The sequence below is a fragment of the Penicillium cosmopolitanum genome, assembly GCF_028827165.1.
Source record: "Penicillium cosmopolitanum strain IBT 29677 chromosome Unknown utg000002l:1.0-415252.0:1.0-415526.0, whole genome shotgun sequence".
NCBI lineage: Eukaryota > Fungi > Ascomycota > Eurotiomycetes > Eurotiales > Aspergillaceae > Penicillium > Penicillium cosmopolitanum.
In genome coordinates this window covers 321,811-336,966 of record NW_026622672.1, presented here as the reverse complement: position 1 = coordinate 336,966, position 15,156 = coordinate 321,811, and the positions used below count along the sequence as shown (strand labels likewise).

Genomic DNA, 15,156 nt, shown 5'->3' with positions numbered 1-15,156 from the left:
TGTCCGCCTTTCAGGCAAATCTTGAAACTGCCTGAGCGAGGCTGGACACACTGCCTGTAGCATAGAGCAATTATCGTGTGTCATGACTGGACAATAATTACCAAACTCATGTCGCATGTAGTCGCGCAGACAGGGGCACCCAGGATGGCTAATGCTCCCTGCAATGAAATCAACAAAGGGGTCACAATGCGCCGCACCGTCAAGGCAAACTACACTAAAATGAAATTCTGTGTACTGTAACCTTTTGCAACTCAATTATTTTAGCTGCATCAGGGTTTCCAAAGCGACAAGTTTCATGAGTCGTGAATCCAGTCAGTCTGTGGGGAACATCTTAGTGTAAGCCTATGGAGCCTATAAGACGAAAGCTCAGCGAGAACATAAATAACCAGCTTGCCGTCCTCCACATTCTGATATAATATTCCCTGTTTACTTATTTTTCTGCTGTCTTTTTTTTTGTGCACGCACAATGCCGGAATCACATCCACAGAAGCTCAACAATTTTCTGGAGCACTGGAGGCAGCTCCAGACGGCTGTCTTTGAGATGGGTCCTCATGCAAGAATGATCAATCAAGTTTCAGATGTATTGGAAGAAAATTCAAACTACAAAGCAGAGCTTCAAGACGCAAATGAAGAGTTAAAGAAATTAAGAAAAGAGGAGAAACGGCTCAACCTTGTCATGAAGGGGATGTCAAAGCAATTTGGAGCGGAACTCGTTGATTTCAAAGAGATGCATAAATCCAGGCTCCATCAGATGAACACAGTCTTAGAGGAAGCCAAAGAAGAAGTGACTACCAGTCGTTCAAAGTTCAATGTATCAGATCAGAAATGTGCATCGTTGGAAAAGGACCTGGAATCACAGAGGCGGCTATTTTCTGCAAAGACAGCCGAGCATGAGAGACTCATATCAAGTCTTGGTCTTATGGAATTGAGTGGCCATTTGTAAGTCAAAAGAATTTTCTCAGGCCGCATAGCTCACCAATTTTGAAGCCCAGACAAACTAGATCAGCTTGCGATGAGGATCTACTCTGTTGCAGAAGCAACGATCTTGGAACATTCCAATCACCATTTTGTAGAGGAAAATCAGGTAAATTGCCTCCCTCCACTGGTTGGCAAATGGCCTGTTGACGTGGAGCCAGGACAAACTTTTCAGACAGCTAGTTAACTCGGACTTCATAAACTCCGAGAGACCCATCCCTATCTCAGGTAGCATAGCATCTCGGTATCTCCGTATTGCGACCATGCAGGCCATTATTGCAGACGAAATATCTACGAGTGTCTTTTTGTCGGTGCCAAGCTATACCAAATGGTTCAAGCCAATGTCACCGAGGCTTAATTGGGACAAATTGGCGGCAGATCAACCTCTTCAAGAAGCTGCCCTGAGATCGGTGTCTTCTATGATCTATCTCCAAGACGAACAAGAAATTGAGGCAGCACAGATTACCAGCATCTGCGATCGTATTTCTCGAAAATGCCGACCGCTACTCGCAGATATCAAAACTTTCGACGAAAAGCTACGGTTCTTACTAGAAGAGGCATCTGACATATGGAGAGAAGCCCAAAGAAGCACCCGCAGAATCGGCGTACATACGGATGCTAATGTCTGCGCGGAATTCCCTGCCTTCGATATCGATGAGGCGATTTCGATTCCTGGTGAAGTCGACACCGGCAGATTGGAAAGATCGATTATTGTCTTCCCCGGCATCTCAGTTGTCGCCACTTCAGAGATTATTCACCATGGATATGCCCTACCCACTTCCAATCCTTTGTACCAGTCAGGGGCTGTTGAGGCTGAATGCCAAGTTGAAAGAGCAAGAAGAAGAGGTTAAGATGGATCCAGCGTGAAGGCATCTCTTCTTTCCAGAGAAAGGAGACTGCATGTTTGATAGATGTCGGGGCCTGTAATCCTCGACAAGATGTTTCCCAATAGTGTGTCTTTTTCTTGTCTAAATAAGAATCTTCTCGTATTTTCGGAAAGAACTCGCTTATATAGTGCGCCCTCGGATCACAATCAACTTGAATTTTCCACAGGTCTTCCCTGAGAGTTCACTCTACGAGTAATTCTGGAGTGTTCGACCATCTCGGCTAAGGTTGGTGAAACCGATTTCTGGAGTCAGTTGGGCATGTCGACTGAACTCAGCAATCGGCAGTATCTTGGGATAAGGCAGTGCAATGACCGGTCGCAGCGCGTCGCGTAGGACACATGTGACACACCCACACTGAAAGCATAATAAGCGGTCAAGTTGAAAGTCAGGGAACATGCCAATAACACCTGGTGGGCAAAATTCATTATCCACTTGTGGGAACATGAATGGGAAATTGTGAGCGCCGAGAGCTTCGCGAGACTGCGTCTACTGGCGAGTTTGTGTCATCGAGGAGGGTGCATTTGATCGACTCACGGCTGCAGGGAAACAGCCATCTTCATATCAGCGATTTGGCAACATGGTCAGTTAATCGCCCATATACTTCGCTGACGAGAACAACCTTGGCATCTTATTTCATGAAGCAGGCCATAGTGGCAGCTTTGAGCTGCCGTCTGCATTAGAACACAAGGAGGTCAATTTGCTGTTGAAAACACCCGATCTAGCACCGGCTATCAGCAGCTGACGCAAGATAGTCGTTCGCCAATTACCTTGCTCGCGGCCTAGCGGAACCCCCCCTCGGCTGCCAGCCACTATACACTATGCCGATCAGACTCGTGGGAACGACCAAATCAGGGCTGTGTCTCACTGCTTCTCCACATCAGCATGATTCCTGATGACTGAGATGGTACAGACTTGCCGTCAGTAGTTTGGTATCAGCGAAAGCCAACTAGAGATGTAGCGGACTCAGCTCGATTACACATGGATCAGGGCCCAGGGTCAGTCCGTGTCGCTGTAAATGTATGTTGACGCTATATGCTATGCATAGCTGTTTCGTCTTTGCTTTTTGTGTAAGAGGTCAATCTTCAAACGTGTCAGGACAAAGTTCCACTGAAGGAGGTGTTCATGGTATTTGGTTTGGGGTGAAGGAGTAGCTGACCTGAAAGCGACTGCTCTCATGGGGGGAGATATGGGATAGATCCAGTGCTGCGACCTGGCTTGTTGCTTGCTGAGCAATCAGCGCTTGGCAAAGCCGGCCCTCAGCCCGTGGCCTAAAGCTCGATTCATTGCTGGTAGGTTTTACACTCGGAGAAAAGAAACCATGGCTTTTGTTGGTTGCCATCGATGCTAGACTCTTTTCCGTGTCGTCGGATGGTCGGATGCTGCGATAAATCAGTTGGCCTAGCATGGACTGCAAAATGCCCGTCGAAATAGGGAAGATTCCCTGATGCACTGAGAATTAACCTTTGGCCGGATAGGGTGAGCCTGGAGGAGGTGATAGCATGTTGGACCTTTACCATGTGGCTAACCGGAGGATATCGACCCTTCCGCATTGGGCCTGCTAAACGCGCCAGGCGAAGTGGCCGTGTCCACCACGTCTTCAGAAACAAAAAAGATGCAAGCATAGTAAGATTCAGTGGCTTGGCCTTTTAGGCTGTTGAAGCTGGGTTGGTTTCGAAGACGAGAGGGAACATAGCTCTGTCAGGTCGAGGGTAAAATTGAAGCTCGCCCTATGATGAAAAAGAATCATCAGCGATCTGTGTCGAAGGAAAGAGAGCTAGGAACGGATAGCAATCGTACGGAGATTGAAATGCAGTACCGGGCGTTGAGAATGGGCCGGGGGCAAAGCACAATCGTGACTTACAAGACATTGAGTGACTCGCGATAGAAAGTTTGTCATCCTATATAGATGGTCGTCAGCACATGATATCTGCCTTGAAAAATGCTGCAAAATTTGAAACTTACACTCTCAGATACTGCTGTCCACTGCAGGAAACTTTATAAAGGATGGCACCTAATTATCTTCAATCATGGGAAGGTAGCTTATGAAGGCAATTTGTAACTGACATTGCTCGCAGTTTGGACCACTCCAAGTCCTGAATGGTTCGTTCAATTGGTTCTCCGAGGATTAGCGGAAACGGGGCTGGTATTGAGCATCTTCCGACTTAGCATGATTCTAAATGACTGGGAAACAACACTCACTTGCTGTCTGAAGATTTCGTTATTGAGAAAGGCTAGGCCATTGCGATAAAAAAAAGGTCAGCTTATTTCAATGCATGATTTGGAGGTCAATCCATACCAAAGAGTAGCCGCGAAGACGAATGTCGATCGACATTCTTTGATCCAAAATCATAAAGGAATGCTTATGAAGGACTCTTCAGCGGGCGAAGGATCGGGTATTTATAATTATCCAGCCAGGCATTCGATCTGCGTCAATGAGATCACCATTGTGAATTGTGAGGGTTCAAACACAAACTACTCTTAAATTGCAGCCCGTTCAACATTTGGTTATTCATCTGACACACATCCGGAGACATCGCATTTTTCCTGGCGACTCGATATATGTAATTCCTTTTATCACTGTTGGCACCGTTTCAACAGTGGTGAGCATGCCGCAGAAAGCATCGATGATCCGTTTCAACATTCACCACCATGGGCTTGTACGTTATTGCGATAGGTGAGGCGGCAACAGATCACGCCATTTCATTTCACCCACTAATGATGAGCACGATACCTTACCCAATGAACACCTCATCAAAGACAGGCAAACACCATGCCATATTGCGACCCTAGATCACTACCATCCAAACGGCATGTTTCTCAGTACCTAACTCGTATATCGGAGAAAAGAAAGCACACCTACCCAATATCAAGTAGTTACAAGCTATAGTACGGCGCGGGACTGATTCACACAGCCCCATCTCACAACAGAGTCCCTTGTATAGTGGGTCAGATATTAGGTCGATTACGTTTTCGTAGAACAAACCTCTGCGATCAGCCGCGTCTTTGCAAAGGCATTATCCACGTCAATCTCCTGGGAGCGAAGCGGATGCCGGTGGGTACTACTACTCCGAATATAAGCCAATTAGTGCCATCAATGGCCCACATGCTCACAAGTCGCCTTGATTATTGGTTGATAATTGGCCTTGGCTCCCAGGAGTCTGTGGGCTGTAGAAATTGATGCGATCATTGGATACCACAAATAGAGCGGAGGAATAATGAGCCAATAGGTGCCATGATTAATGTAAACCATCCGCCAAGCCTCCGTAGAAATGATTGGCCCAAATCTGGCTATGACCTCCTGGCGAGCTGGTGCGATTGGTTGCTACCGCGGTCCATGTTCGGGCCGGCGGGGCCAGTGGCCTGGCTTCGGTTTGCATTTGCAGAGCTCGCACTTCCTCGTGGAGCTTTTCATTCTGTTCTTGGTTGTGTTTCACTTCTAGTAATAGCTCGGCCCTAGTGGCTTCGATGAGTGTGATTTGACGGTGGACAATAACCTTGAGATTGTCGATCAGCTTCCGCACTTAGTTTGAATATCCATCAAAGTTATATCTGAATCTGAATTGTTAGCACATGACATCCTCTCTATTCCGGGCACATTAGAATGGAGACATGGGTACGCTATGGACATTATTGTATCGCCACTGTCCAATGTTAGCAGGTGTAGTGGCAACCCCTGGCTCCCAGTAGCACATAGCCAAACTTGACCAATCGTCTCGATCGAGGCTATGCGGCATATGTGGGCCATTGTTGGCACCAATTGGTCCATCATCTCCTTAGGATTGGCAAGATTGCCAACCGTCATAGAGCGCGGCGTTGATAACTTGGCAGTAGTCAGGGCCAACTATTGCCAGGGAATTGACCTGTCCGCCTCATTTCTTGAGCGAAAATGCTCTTGAGCCACATTAATGTGATACTCAAATAGGTATCGAATCGAAACACGCATCGCAATGTGACGCCTTGACCCTGGCAACTCATCTCGGGGCAGAAATCAGCACGGAGAATGTTGGACCATGTTAGCGTTTCAGGCGCGTGCATGATGTTTGGCTTAAATGCAAAACAATGGTGGGGTTTCTGAACGAATCCAAAAAAATTAAAATTGGCAAATAGACGTGAAATGCTGTCACCCACCATACTACTTACTGCCTGGCGTGTGGCTTATGTGCGGCAGATAGTCGGGTGGCTGCCGCCCGGGTGAGAAGTGGGTGAGCGCCGCTTTAAGGTCGCGCGACCAGGGTGAGATGGGGTGAGTGCGCAATAGACAGGGTGAGAAGATGGGTGAGAGCGGGTGAGAATCACCCTCCGTCGCGCGACCACTGCACTGACCCTCTCAGCTGAACTACAGTAGAACATGATTGGGTCTCCCCCATCCATCTGAAGCGCCCGGTCCCTTGGCATGACTACACAGCCACTTAACGTATAGCGAGAGGGCCAAAAAGGAGATCCCATTTGTTTTGTTGAGAGCTGAACTGACCCTTCGGATCCGGAGAATAGATTCTACCGTCAGCACTACCTCAGTAAGCACTACCTCAGAGGGCGCAGCGAAGGAGGGTACAGACACGAGTGGTTCGTTCAACTGCAATGATCAGAATTGAGTCGCTCCTCCGGTAAGCGAACGCATCATCTCCTTTGCAAGAGCATAGGCTGGGGAATGTGCCATTTATTTCTTCAAAAAGCCCCGATTTTCTTCTGGAAACCACTGAATCACGACGTAACACAATGCCGTGATCTATTCAAGAACAACAGTCACTATCTTCCCTTAATGATTGAGGGATAGCGTTTGCAACGCACCGGGCGCATGGACAAGACGGCTCCCGCCAATAGCATTTTTTCTGTTGCCGCTTCCATTGTCACGTCCATTATGTGGCTAACTCTTCCCGGTGGTGACCAACTTTCATTTTCCTGCTCTCCAGAATCCTCCGTTTCCCCCTTTTCATAGCGACACACGTTTTCTCTGTGACTCGGGTCTCTGTTATAGCAGAAAAAAATTGACATTCTTGAATGCCCTCGGCAGGCAACCCAAATACAGTTCTCTTTTCTGTCGATTTGAAGGCATGTCGGACCCTGCAGGCTACACAGTGGGCTGGATCTGCGCTTTGCGCGTGGAATATATTGCGGCACAGGAACTTCTCGATGAGGAGCACGAAAGCCCCAGCTTTGTGTCGCCAAACGATGCCAACGACTATACGTTAGGCAAGATAGGCGAACATCAGGTTGTCATCGCCGTCATGCCCGATGGGGAATATGGAACTGCCTCCGCCGCCAATGTAGCGACAAACATGCTGAACAGTTTTCACAACATCAGGATCGGCTTGATGGTCGGTATCGGCGGAGGTGTGCCGACCCAAAACCATGATATTCGTTTAGGCGATGTTGTGGTCAGTGCTCCTCGTAATGGCGTAGGTGGGGTATTCCAATACGACTTTGGCAAGTCGATCCAAGGCCAGAGTTTTCAGCATACGCGATTCTTGAACCAGCCACCGACTACGCTTCGCACTGCGATAACGGGGTTACAGACACAGTACAAGAGAAAGGGGCATCAACTACAGGGAGCTATCGATAGTATTCTCGACAACAACTCGAGACTCCGCCGTGAGTACCAAAGACCACTACCTAATACGGATAGGTTATTCAGGGCTACAGTGATACATGATCAAGGATGTTGTGATTCATCAGGTGCTAATAACCCATCAAATTTGGTACTACGAAGTGAACGGGCTAAGGAGGAAGATAATCCTGCAATTCACTATGGCCTGATTGCTTCCGGTAATCAATTGATGAAAGATGCGTTAATGCGAGATAAACTTGCTGCGGAGAGAGACGTTCTCTGTTTTGAGATGGAAGCAGGCGGGCTGATGAACACCTTCCCGTGTCTAGTTATCCGGGGAATATGCGACTACTCAGATTCACATAAGAACAAAGAGTGGCAGGGTTATGCAGCGATGGTGGCGGCTGCATACGCAAAAGACCTTCTACAGAGGATCCCTCTTAGCCGAATCGAGGCCGAGGATAAGATCAATGTCCTTATCTCTGGTTAGTCTTGTATAGCCCTAGAGCTAGTATATCAATTTAAACTGATTTATGACCTTTTCAGAAAGGCAAGAGGTCACCAATCAACAGTTAGATCGACTAAACAGCGAACAAGAACGGTATCATATCGAACAGAAGGACAGAGCCTTAACAGATCAGCAAGATCGTTGTCTCCAAATGTTCAAGATCTTAAGCTACGAGGAGCAGAAGAACCTTAATCCGAGAAAGGCGGAAGGAACCTGTCTATGGGCTATACAGAGCGCCGAATTTATTCGCTGGTCGGAGAGCAGCTGCAACGACCTTCTATGGGTATCTGCTGACCCAGGTTGCGGAAAGTCTGTACTAGCCAGAGCCATTGTCGATAACTACTTGGAGGGTCCTACGCGAACAGTGACAATCTGTTACTTTTTCTTCAAAGACAGTAAAAAAAAAAACTGTCTTGCTACGGCAATATGCTCGATTCTTCACCAGCTATTCAGTCAGCGGCCCAAGCTATTGCAATATGCCATTCCATCCTGGAAAAAGAATAGGGAGAGGCTCTGCGAAGAAATTGACGAGCTCTGGCGTATATTCAGAACGGCCGTATTAGCTGACACATCGTACAAGACAATTTGTGTATTCGATGCGCTTGATGAATGTCAGCAGGTTCATCAACGTCGATTGATTGAAAAGATCCATTCATTTCAATGTCAGCCGTCTTCATCAATACAAGGCGCTTGTTTGAAATTCTTAGTCACCAGTCGCTCATACGACGGTATCCAGAATAGTCCCAAGGCGATAACAAACCCCTTCCAATACTTAAGCCTGAAGGGAGAGGACTACAGCGACCAAATTCACAAGGAGATAGATACTGTTGTGAAAATGAAAGTCAAAGAGCTGGCCAGGGATGAACGACTTCCACACAATGTGACCCGTCAGCTCGAGCAACAGCTTCTTCAAATGGAGCATCGCACTTATTTATGGCTACATCTCAGCCATGGGTGAGATTCGATCTACATTCGAGGAAAGCCTTCGACCTTCTGAGGAATTGGTCCGATCAATCCGAATGATACCCGCTTCAGTAAATGAGGCATACGAAAGAATCTTAAATCGCGTCCCTCCCAGCCAGGTTAGCAATATAAGGACGATCCTACAAATTGTTGTTGCGGCGAACCGCCCTCTGACAATGGTGGAACTGGCCAGGGCAGTGGACATCGCCATTCCTCCTCAACATACAGCCGATAAGCTCGATCCAAACCTCTTGAAGAAAAAGCTCCGTCGTTATTGCGGCTTGTTCATCTTCAGCCAATCAAAAATCTATCTCATTCACCAAACAGCCAAAGAATTCCTCGAATCAAAGGAGAGTTGGCGACAATCAGTGAATTTTCAAGATGCACATCTCTCTCTTGCAAAAATTTGCATGACCTACCTTCACGAGATTATGTTTCAGGAGAATGAAGTTCACTTCTTGCAGAAGAGAGGAGACAGAAGCAGGAGCGATGGACTGTTGATATACTCAGCAACTCATTGGATTTCTCACTTAATCAGTGGATCAACAGCAGGGACGGAGTTGCTCCAAATGGCCGGGAACCTTTGCGGCGAGACTAGAGCATCCGTGTGGACTCAATTCGTCGAACCGCCGTTTTGGTATTATCGTTTTGACAACGAGCCATTGCCATTTTTCTGGGCGGCAAGATGGGGATTGGTAGATGTTGCCGACATCCTGTTGCAGGATCCTGAAATCCAAGTCACTGCCGACATCATCGAAAAGGCCGTTGCACATACTTCGGGCAACGACACAGTGATACGTCTTCTCTTTGATCGAAGAGTGAACGAAATAAGTATTACCGATGAGGTTCTCCAAACAGCCGCAGCAAACAGGAGTGGTGGATTTGTCATAATGAAGCTTCTTTTAGATCGAAGAGGCGGTGACATCACGGTCACAGACAAAGTCATGCAGAAAGCAGCAGCAAATAGTTCAAGCGGACTTTCCATCATGAGACTCCTATTGAATCGGAAGGGGCCTGAAATCAAAGTCACAAGTACGGTCATGGAAAAAGCTGCAAATAATTGGAGTCAGGGGGCGAATATGATAAAATACCTTCTTGATCAGAGAGGCCGTGATTTCAGGATTACGCTGAGAGTCATAAGGGCCGCGTTGAAAAATCCTGCACAGAATGAAGAGATCATGAAGATATTATGTTCAAGATGCTCAACTGGGAGAGTCATACAATTTTTGCGATATCAGCAGCGAAAACGTGACATCAGAAAGAGAGATGGGTACATGAAAAGTCGCAGACGCCACCGAAGAAGAAAACTGGGAGATTGAGAAGCTGAAAACAGAAGTCTGATGTTATCAGCCTATAATTAGAATCAGATTTGATACCCCATATTCCAGCAGACCGGGTTGGTCCTTATTAATAATCAGACAAAATTTATGTATGGTAAACGTAAGCACTTCAAGTTGCTCTTTACGAAAGGCCACCAGTATGACAGCTGCTGGAAGATTGTAAGACTTATGTGTAACCTGACGCGGGGTTTTCGTGTGATCATTGAGGGTCTCGTGTGGTATACCCATTATGTATCGGGAATATAATTATATTTTATTCAATTTTCCGCCCGCGCACTGTGTCGCAGCTACCTAGCGGACCCCTGTGATGGGTCCTTCAAGTCAAGGATCTGCACAATTCTCAATAGCTTCGTAGTTCGAGTGCCTGGATTACAGACTGCATCCTTGCCTGAACGAAAGCAATTTACCTACCATGTTAGCCTCTATGTCGATAACAATGCAGTGTCCTATCGCTATTACTATGGAAAAATCGGCCTCGGTTCGTAATTTCTGTCCAGCTTTGAAATTGAAACCCGCGCTCTGAAATGCAGTTTCACCGAACAGACAGAATCCTTCTATGAATAGTAAGTTATCTAATACTTGTTCTCTTGTTTCCAGTTCCCAATGCACTGGAAATATAAATCTATTAGATTCGCCTATGCGCTTTTGCCCTGACCTCTTGTATATATATGTCGGGACGATCTATTTCGCAACTGACGATATCACAGTAAACATTGTTTTAAGCAATAACTTTATTTAGCATTCGGTGCATACTGCTGGCAAATAGCCAAGTGTCTTGGTACCATTTTTTGAATCCTACCTGAATGCGATCATACTGCAGGAGCAGAAATCTTGTCCCCCTGAGCAGTATATCCAACTCTCTGCCGGGTCTTTAAATAATTAAATGACGATAGAGAGATAATTGAAATTTCTAGAAACCGAACACTAAACGTGGTACGGTGATAAATCTCGCACACTGTTCGTTCGCAATTGTAACAGGATACTTTCAAGGACAACATTCTTAATTGAGAAATTGAATGTCAGAGGTGGTCCATCATAACAAGAATCCGGCGTTGCCATGCATGTAGATCATTGCTGTGGTGAGCACTTCCACCTCGAATGCAATGACCAGCTGTGCATCCCTCACAAAGCTGATGATTGCGTGGGCCTCAGCTTACATTGGAGACTGGTGGTCTCACCACTGAAAATCCATTCCATTGCTTTATCCAATAAGAGACTCTTTCCGCATACGGCTAGTCTCAGGGTTGGCTTAGCGAGGTTATCATAACGTTGATGGTATACTCTCGCATTATATATTTGTCCTGGGTAAAGGCGAATGGTGATAGCAATCATCTTACTTGACCAACCGTTCGCTTTGCACGCTTGGATTCGGCAGGTAAATCAACCCATGATGTTGGTATCCCACGTTTTGATGCATTCAGTGCGTCATCAACTTTGTGGAACTCTTCCCTGAAAGAAAGATGGAGGGAAAGATGGAGGGAAAGATGGAGGGAAAGATGGAGGGAAAGATGGAGGGAAAGATGGAGATACGATATCTGAGTGGCCCGAGACGCTAAACTGCCCCACTTTTGTCCTGGACGTTGTCAGAGAGTCGAAAGCCATTGGCTCTACGCGCTGATTATTGGATCCACAATGAACATCAGCTAGTGTTGAGAGCTGTAAAACACGCATTACACCGCAAAGATCTTACGGATTCATACAGATTTGCAGATTATAAAAGGCGAGAAGTTTCCTCCGTGATCAATAGGAGGTCCTACACTGAATCTCAGCCTGAATCATCAAAGCTGCTAAGTCAAATCCTCACTCAATATGTCCGTTGGTGAATACTCTGTCGAACATTTTCATACCCTTCCCTCCCTTGAGGTTGCACGTGCCAACTTTGCGAAGTTAAACGGCGATGAACTTGTCAAAAATGTCTTCAAAGAGTTCTTCATTGAGCAAGGCATGGATCGTACGTTTGGTCTGGCCATGCTTCATCGTCATTTTGATCTAGAACCAGACGAAATGCTTGTTGATTATGAAGGTACATCTATCCCTTGGAACGCGGCCCATGTCTCCGGAATGAACTCCCCTGAGCCCGCCATCTGGGCAATCTCGTCAGATGGCGACTTCAAACCCACTGAGTTTTATTTCTCAGCGGATAGAAGCCTGGCTATGGGAGAAGAAGAGCTACGTTTCATGAAGCGCTTTCAAGTTTTACTTCACGAGCACAAAGCCACCCAATCATTCGGTCTTTGCCGATATCCCGGCGACGACTTCAATGGTCTGTGTGAAGTCACTCATGGAAGAGCCAACATCAACCTGAAGCCTAGTGATGTACGTGGAATCCAGAATTTTCCCTGAGACAAAGACTAACTCGTTCGAGTGTAGTGGCCGAGGGACATTAGTGCTGTGGACACAGCTTGGTTTTTCTCGGAACCAATCTGGACCCGGGGATGTCGATGCACTTGCAACGCAAGCAGTCCTGACCACCCACATGGAGTTCATATCTACACCATGTCTGGATAGGGATAGCAGTAGGGCCATGAGACTTTGCTGCTTTTGTCTCTTGATGACAAGAGTGATGATAGCCTGTGGCAGTTTCTGTCACGATCCATTCCTTAAATGAACTTAGCTTTAGCTCTACACGCTCTCTACAAATAAGGGCCCAGCCCATTACAGGAACATTACGCTGCACTTTGCGATGTAGAAACAATATTCCATTATCCGAAGCCCAAAGATGTCTCCAAAACCTCAATCAAGTGTATATTTTGAATTCTTACAGGATACATACGTAGCTTAGTATGGCGATTATCCCTTGGATTGGGATGGCTAAGGTTGGTTCGGCCGAGCCGGCCCGCATAAAAAAGCGGTCACGAGACAGCCACGATTGTCCTCTGAAGCTCCGCCCGGGAAATTACTTAAGGGTCAGAACATTTCGGGCAGACCACCTTCGCTATTCAATCATGCAGCAACAGTCTTTCTACGAGAGCAACATTCCTATTGCCATTTCTCATCTTCGGAACGATGGGCAAATCCCTACCATCCTTCAGTACTTTGATGGCGGTCAATGTCGCGTATTCAAGGTAACGTTCGTGGACGGCGAGATTTGGGCAATAAAGAGTACCTCTTTTCGTCCGTCATGATTCCCAGAAAATTATTATACAGCTTCTTGAGTCCGAAGCTCAAATTCTCCGGGAACTCGAATTGAAGGGATTCTTATGGGCCGCAAGGCTTCGGGGCTGTAGTCTGACGTTCGACAATGCCATCAAATACCCCTTCATCGCATTGACATGGATTCCGGGCAGTCAGCTTTCATGGTCCGATAATTTTCCGACGCAACCTCATCGGAATAGAATCTTGGATCAAGTTGCGAAGATGCACACATCACTGATTGAATGTAGCAAGCAGGCTCGTACGTTGAATGCCTTTCGTTCAAACTGGGCCTTGCTTACAAGTCCAGGGGGTTCTAGTCTAAAACATTTCACCCGGATAATTCAAAACAAGACCCGTCGAGTTCGCGAGGGCCTTCTTCCAGAAATCACAGCGAAGGATTGCTCTGAACAGATGAAGATTCTTCCAGATATTCTTTTGTCTGAGCTTGACGAAGCACCCTTCGCCATTGCCCACGGCGATTTATCACCACAGAACATTCTCATAGATGCATATCACAATGTCACAGGGTAAGTGACGATTTCCATAGGCCGTTTTCAAGGTACTTACTATTTAAGCATAATCGATTGGGGATTTTCGGCGAGGGTACCTTTCCAGCAGGCAGCCTGCTTCCCCCGTTTTCTCCAACTCCAGAACATCGACATGTCGCCAAGCTCTACGCTCCTGAAAGACCGGGAGACATACATCACCTCGATTCGACGCCAAAATAACCTGGTAGCATCTTTAATGATGATTCAAGTGCTTTCATCGGAAAATGTTGACTTTCAACACTGCTTCCTGGAATCGATTATTAGCAAAGGAATGCATCGTCGATTGGCACGTAACGGATGGAGGCTTTCACCTTATGGACGGGCTGGAGACGGAGAAGATGACAGCCGCAAGAAGAATGGGACTCTTTTTTTCTCATTCTAGCCAAGATCGTATTTTCTTGGTTTGCATTGTTGGCATGATGATGGTAGCTTTATACATTCGGGAACGCCCTACATGAGTCATATTTTCAATTTCAAGGACACTTGTTTTCTGTCTTTACATAGCCCCATCATTTTGAACAACTAATGGGCAGGCGCTTCGCTCACATCGACAAAGTAAAAAGTGTGTCTCCATTCAAAAATTGGCATATGATCCTCTATTTCGGCCTGGCTCTGTATCGCTGCCCAAGGTGCCTTCAATGTACTATCACGTGATACTGCCCCACATTGGTTTCATTCGGAATTAAAACACGTCTCTTTTCCACCACCCCTCTTTAGTGATAATAATCATGACCTCCATCAGCAAAGTCAACGCAGATACATTGATAGCCTACTAAAACAACCACAGCTGTGGAAGCATCCGATGAGAAATTTCATTTGCTGGACTACGGCCTAAAGTCACATTAGCGCACTGCTTTTTCTCTATTGCGCCCGGCACATCCGGGCAGTGGACATTTTGGCTCATCACAATTCTGTTGTGCAAGTCCAAGGTTGTTGTTACCGAAAAACTGTGTCTAAATGGTCTGTATCCTATGCCGCATTCAGTATTCTCAAGGCTAATCTTTACTAGGCTTTCGAAGAAAAGCCGCTCGATTCCTCCATAAACCTCGATGCCGTTCTCGAGAATCGCGTGACAATGATCGTTGGGAAAGGCCAAATGGTGTACTGGCAAGGAAGCAATGTCACCGTTTACGAGATCGACGACGAAGGGCGGGAGCAGGCAAGAAAACTTGTTGGTATGCCAAATGGACAAGGTCTTGCTCCTGAGGGTGTCAAATTATACATTACGAAGGGGAAGGTGACAGAACAATCCTAA

The 15,156-nt window shown here is 46.6% G+C and overlaps 5 protein-coding genes across 5 annotated transcripts; all 5 read left to right on the top strand.

The window, feature by feature from the left end:
* Positions 1 to 466: 466 nt before the first annotated feature.
* On the top strand, positions 467 to 1,826 carry N7509_000228 (uncharacterized protein; the record flags this gene model as incomplete). The annotated part of the gene is made up of 3 exons (XM_056624875.1): positions 467 to 939; positions 988 to 1,084; positions 1,137 to 1,826. The coding sequence occupies 3 exons, from the start codon at positions 467 to 469 to the stop codon at positions 1,824 to 1,826; spliced, it is 1,260 nt and encodes a 419-aa protein (XP_056494740.1).
* Positions 1,827 to 6,913: 5,087 nt separating this feature from the next.
* On the top strand, positions 6,914 to 10,219 carry N7509_000227 (uncharacterized protein; the record flags this gene model as incomplete). The annotated part of the gene is made up of 5 exons (XM_056624874.1): positions 6,914 to 7,892; positions 7,954 to 8,198; positions 8,496 to 8,802; positions 8,864 to 9,910; positions 10,161 to 10,219. 5 exons carry the CDS (start codon positions 6,914 to 6,916, stop codon positions 10,217 to 10,219), a joined length of 2,637 nt encoding a protein of 878 aa, XP_056494739.1.
* Positions 10,220 to 12,027: 1,808 nt separating this feature from the next.
* N7509_000226 (uncharacterized protein) lies at positions 12,028 to 12,561 on the top strand (the record flags this gene model as incomplete). Its single annotated transcript, XM_056624873.1, has 1 exon — positions 12,028 to 12,561. One exon carries the CDS (start codon positions 12,028 to 12,030, stop codon positions 12,559 to 12,561), a length of 534 nt encoding a protein of 177 aa, XP_056494738.1.
* Positions 12,562 to 13,163: 602 nt separating this feature from the next.
* Positions 13,164 to 14,283, top strand: N7509_000225 (aminoglycoside phosphotransferase family protein; the record flags this gene model as incomplete). Its single annotated transcript, XM_056624872.1, has 3 exons — positions 13,164 to 13,283; positions 13,366 to 13,880; positions 13,929 to 14,283. 3 exons carry the CDS (start codon positions 13,164 to 13,166, stop codon positions 14,281 to 14,283), a joined length of 990 nt encoding a protein of 329 aa, XP_056494737.1.
* A 575-nt stretch (positions 14,284 to 14,858) lies between these two features.
* N7509_000224 (uncharacterized protein) lies at positions 14,859 to 15,156 on the top strand (the record flags this gene model as incomplete). The annotated part of the gene is made up of 2 exons (XM_056624871.1): positions 14,859 to 14,861; positions 14,911 to 15,156. 2 exons carry the CDS (start codon positions 14,859 to 14,861, stop codon positions 15,154 to 15,156), a joined length of 249 nt encoding a protein of 82 aa, XP_056494736.1.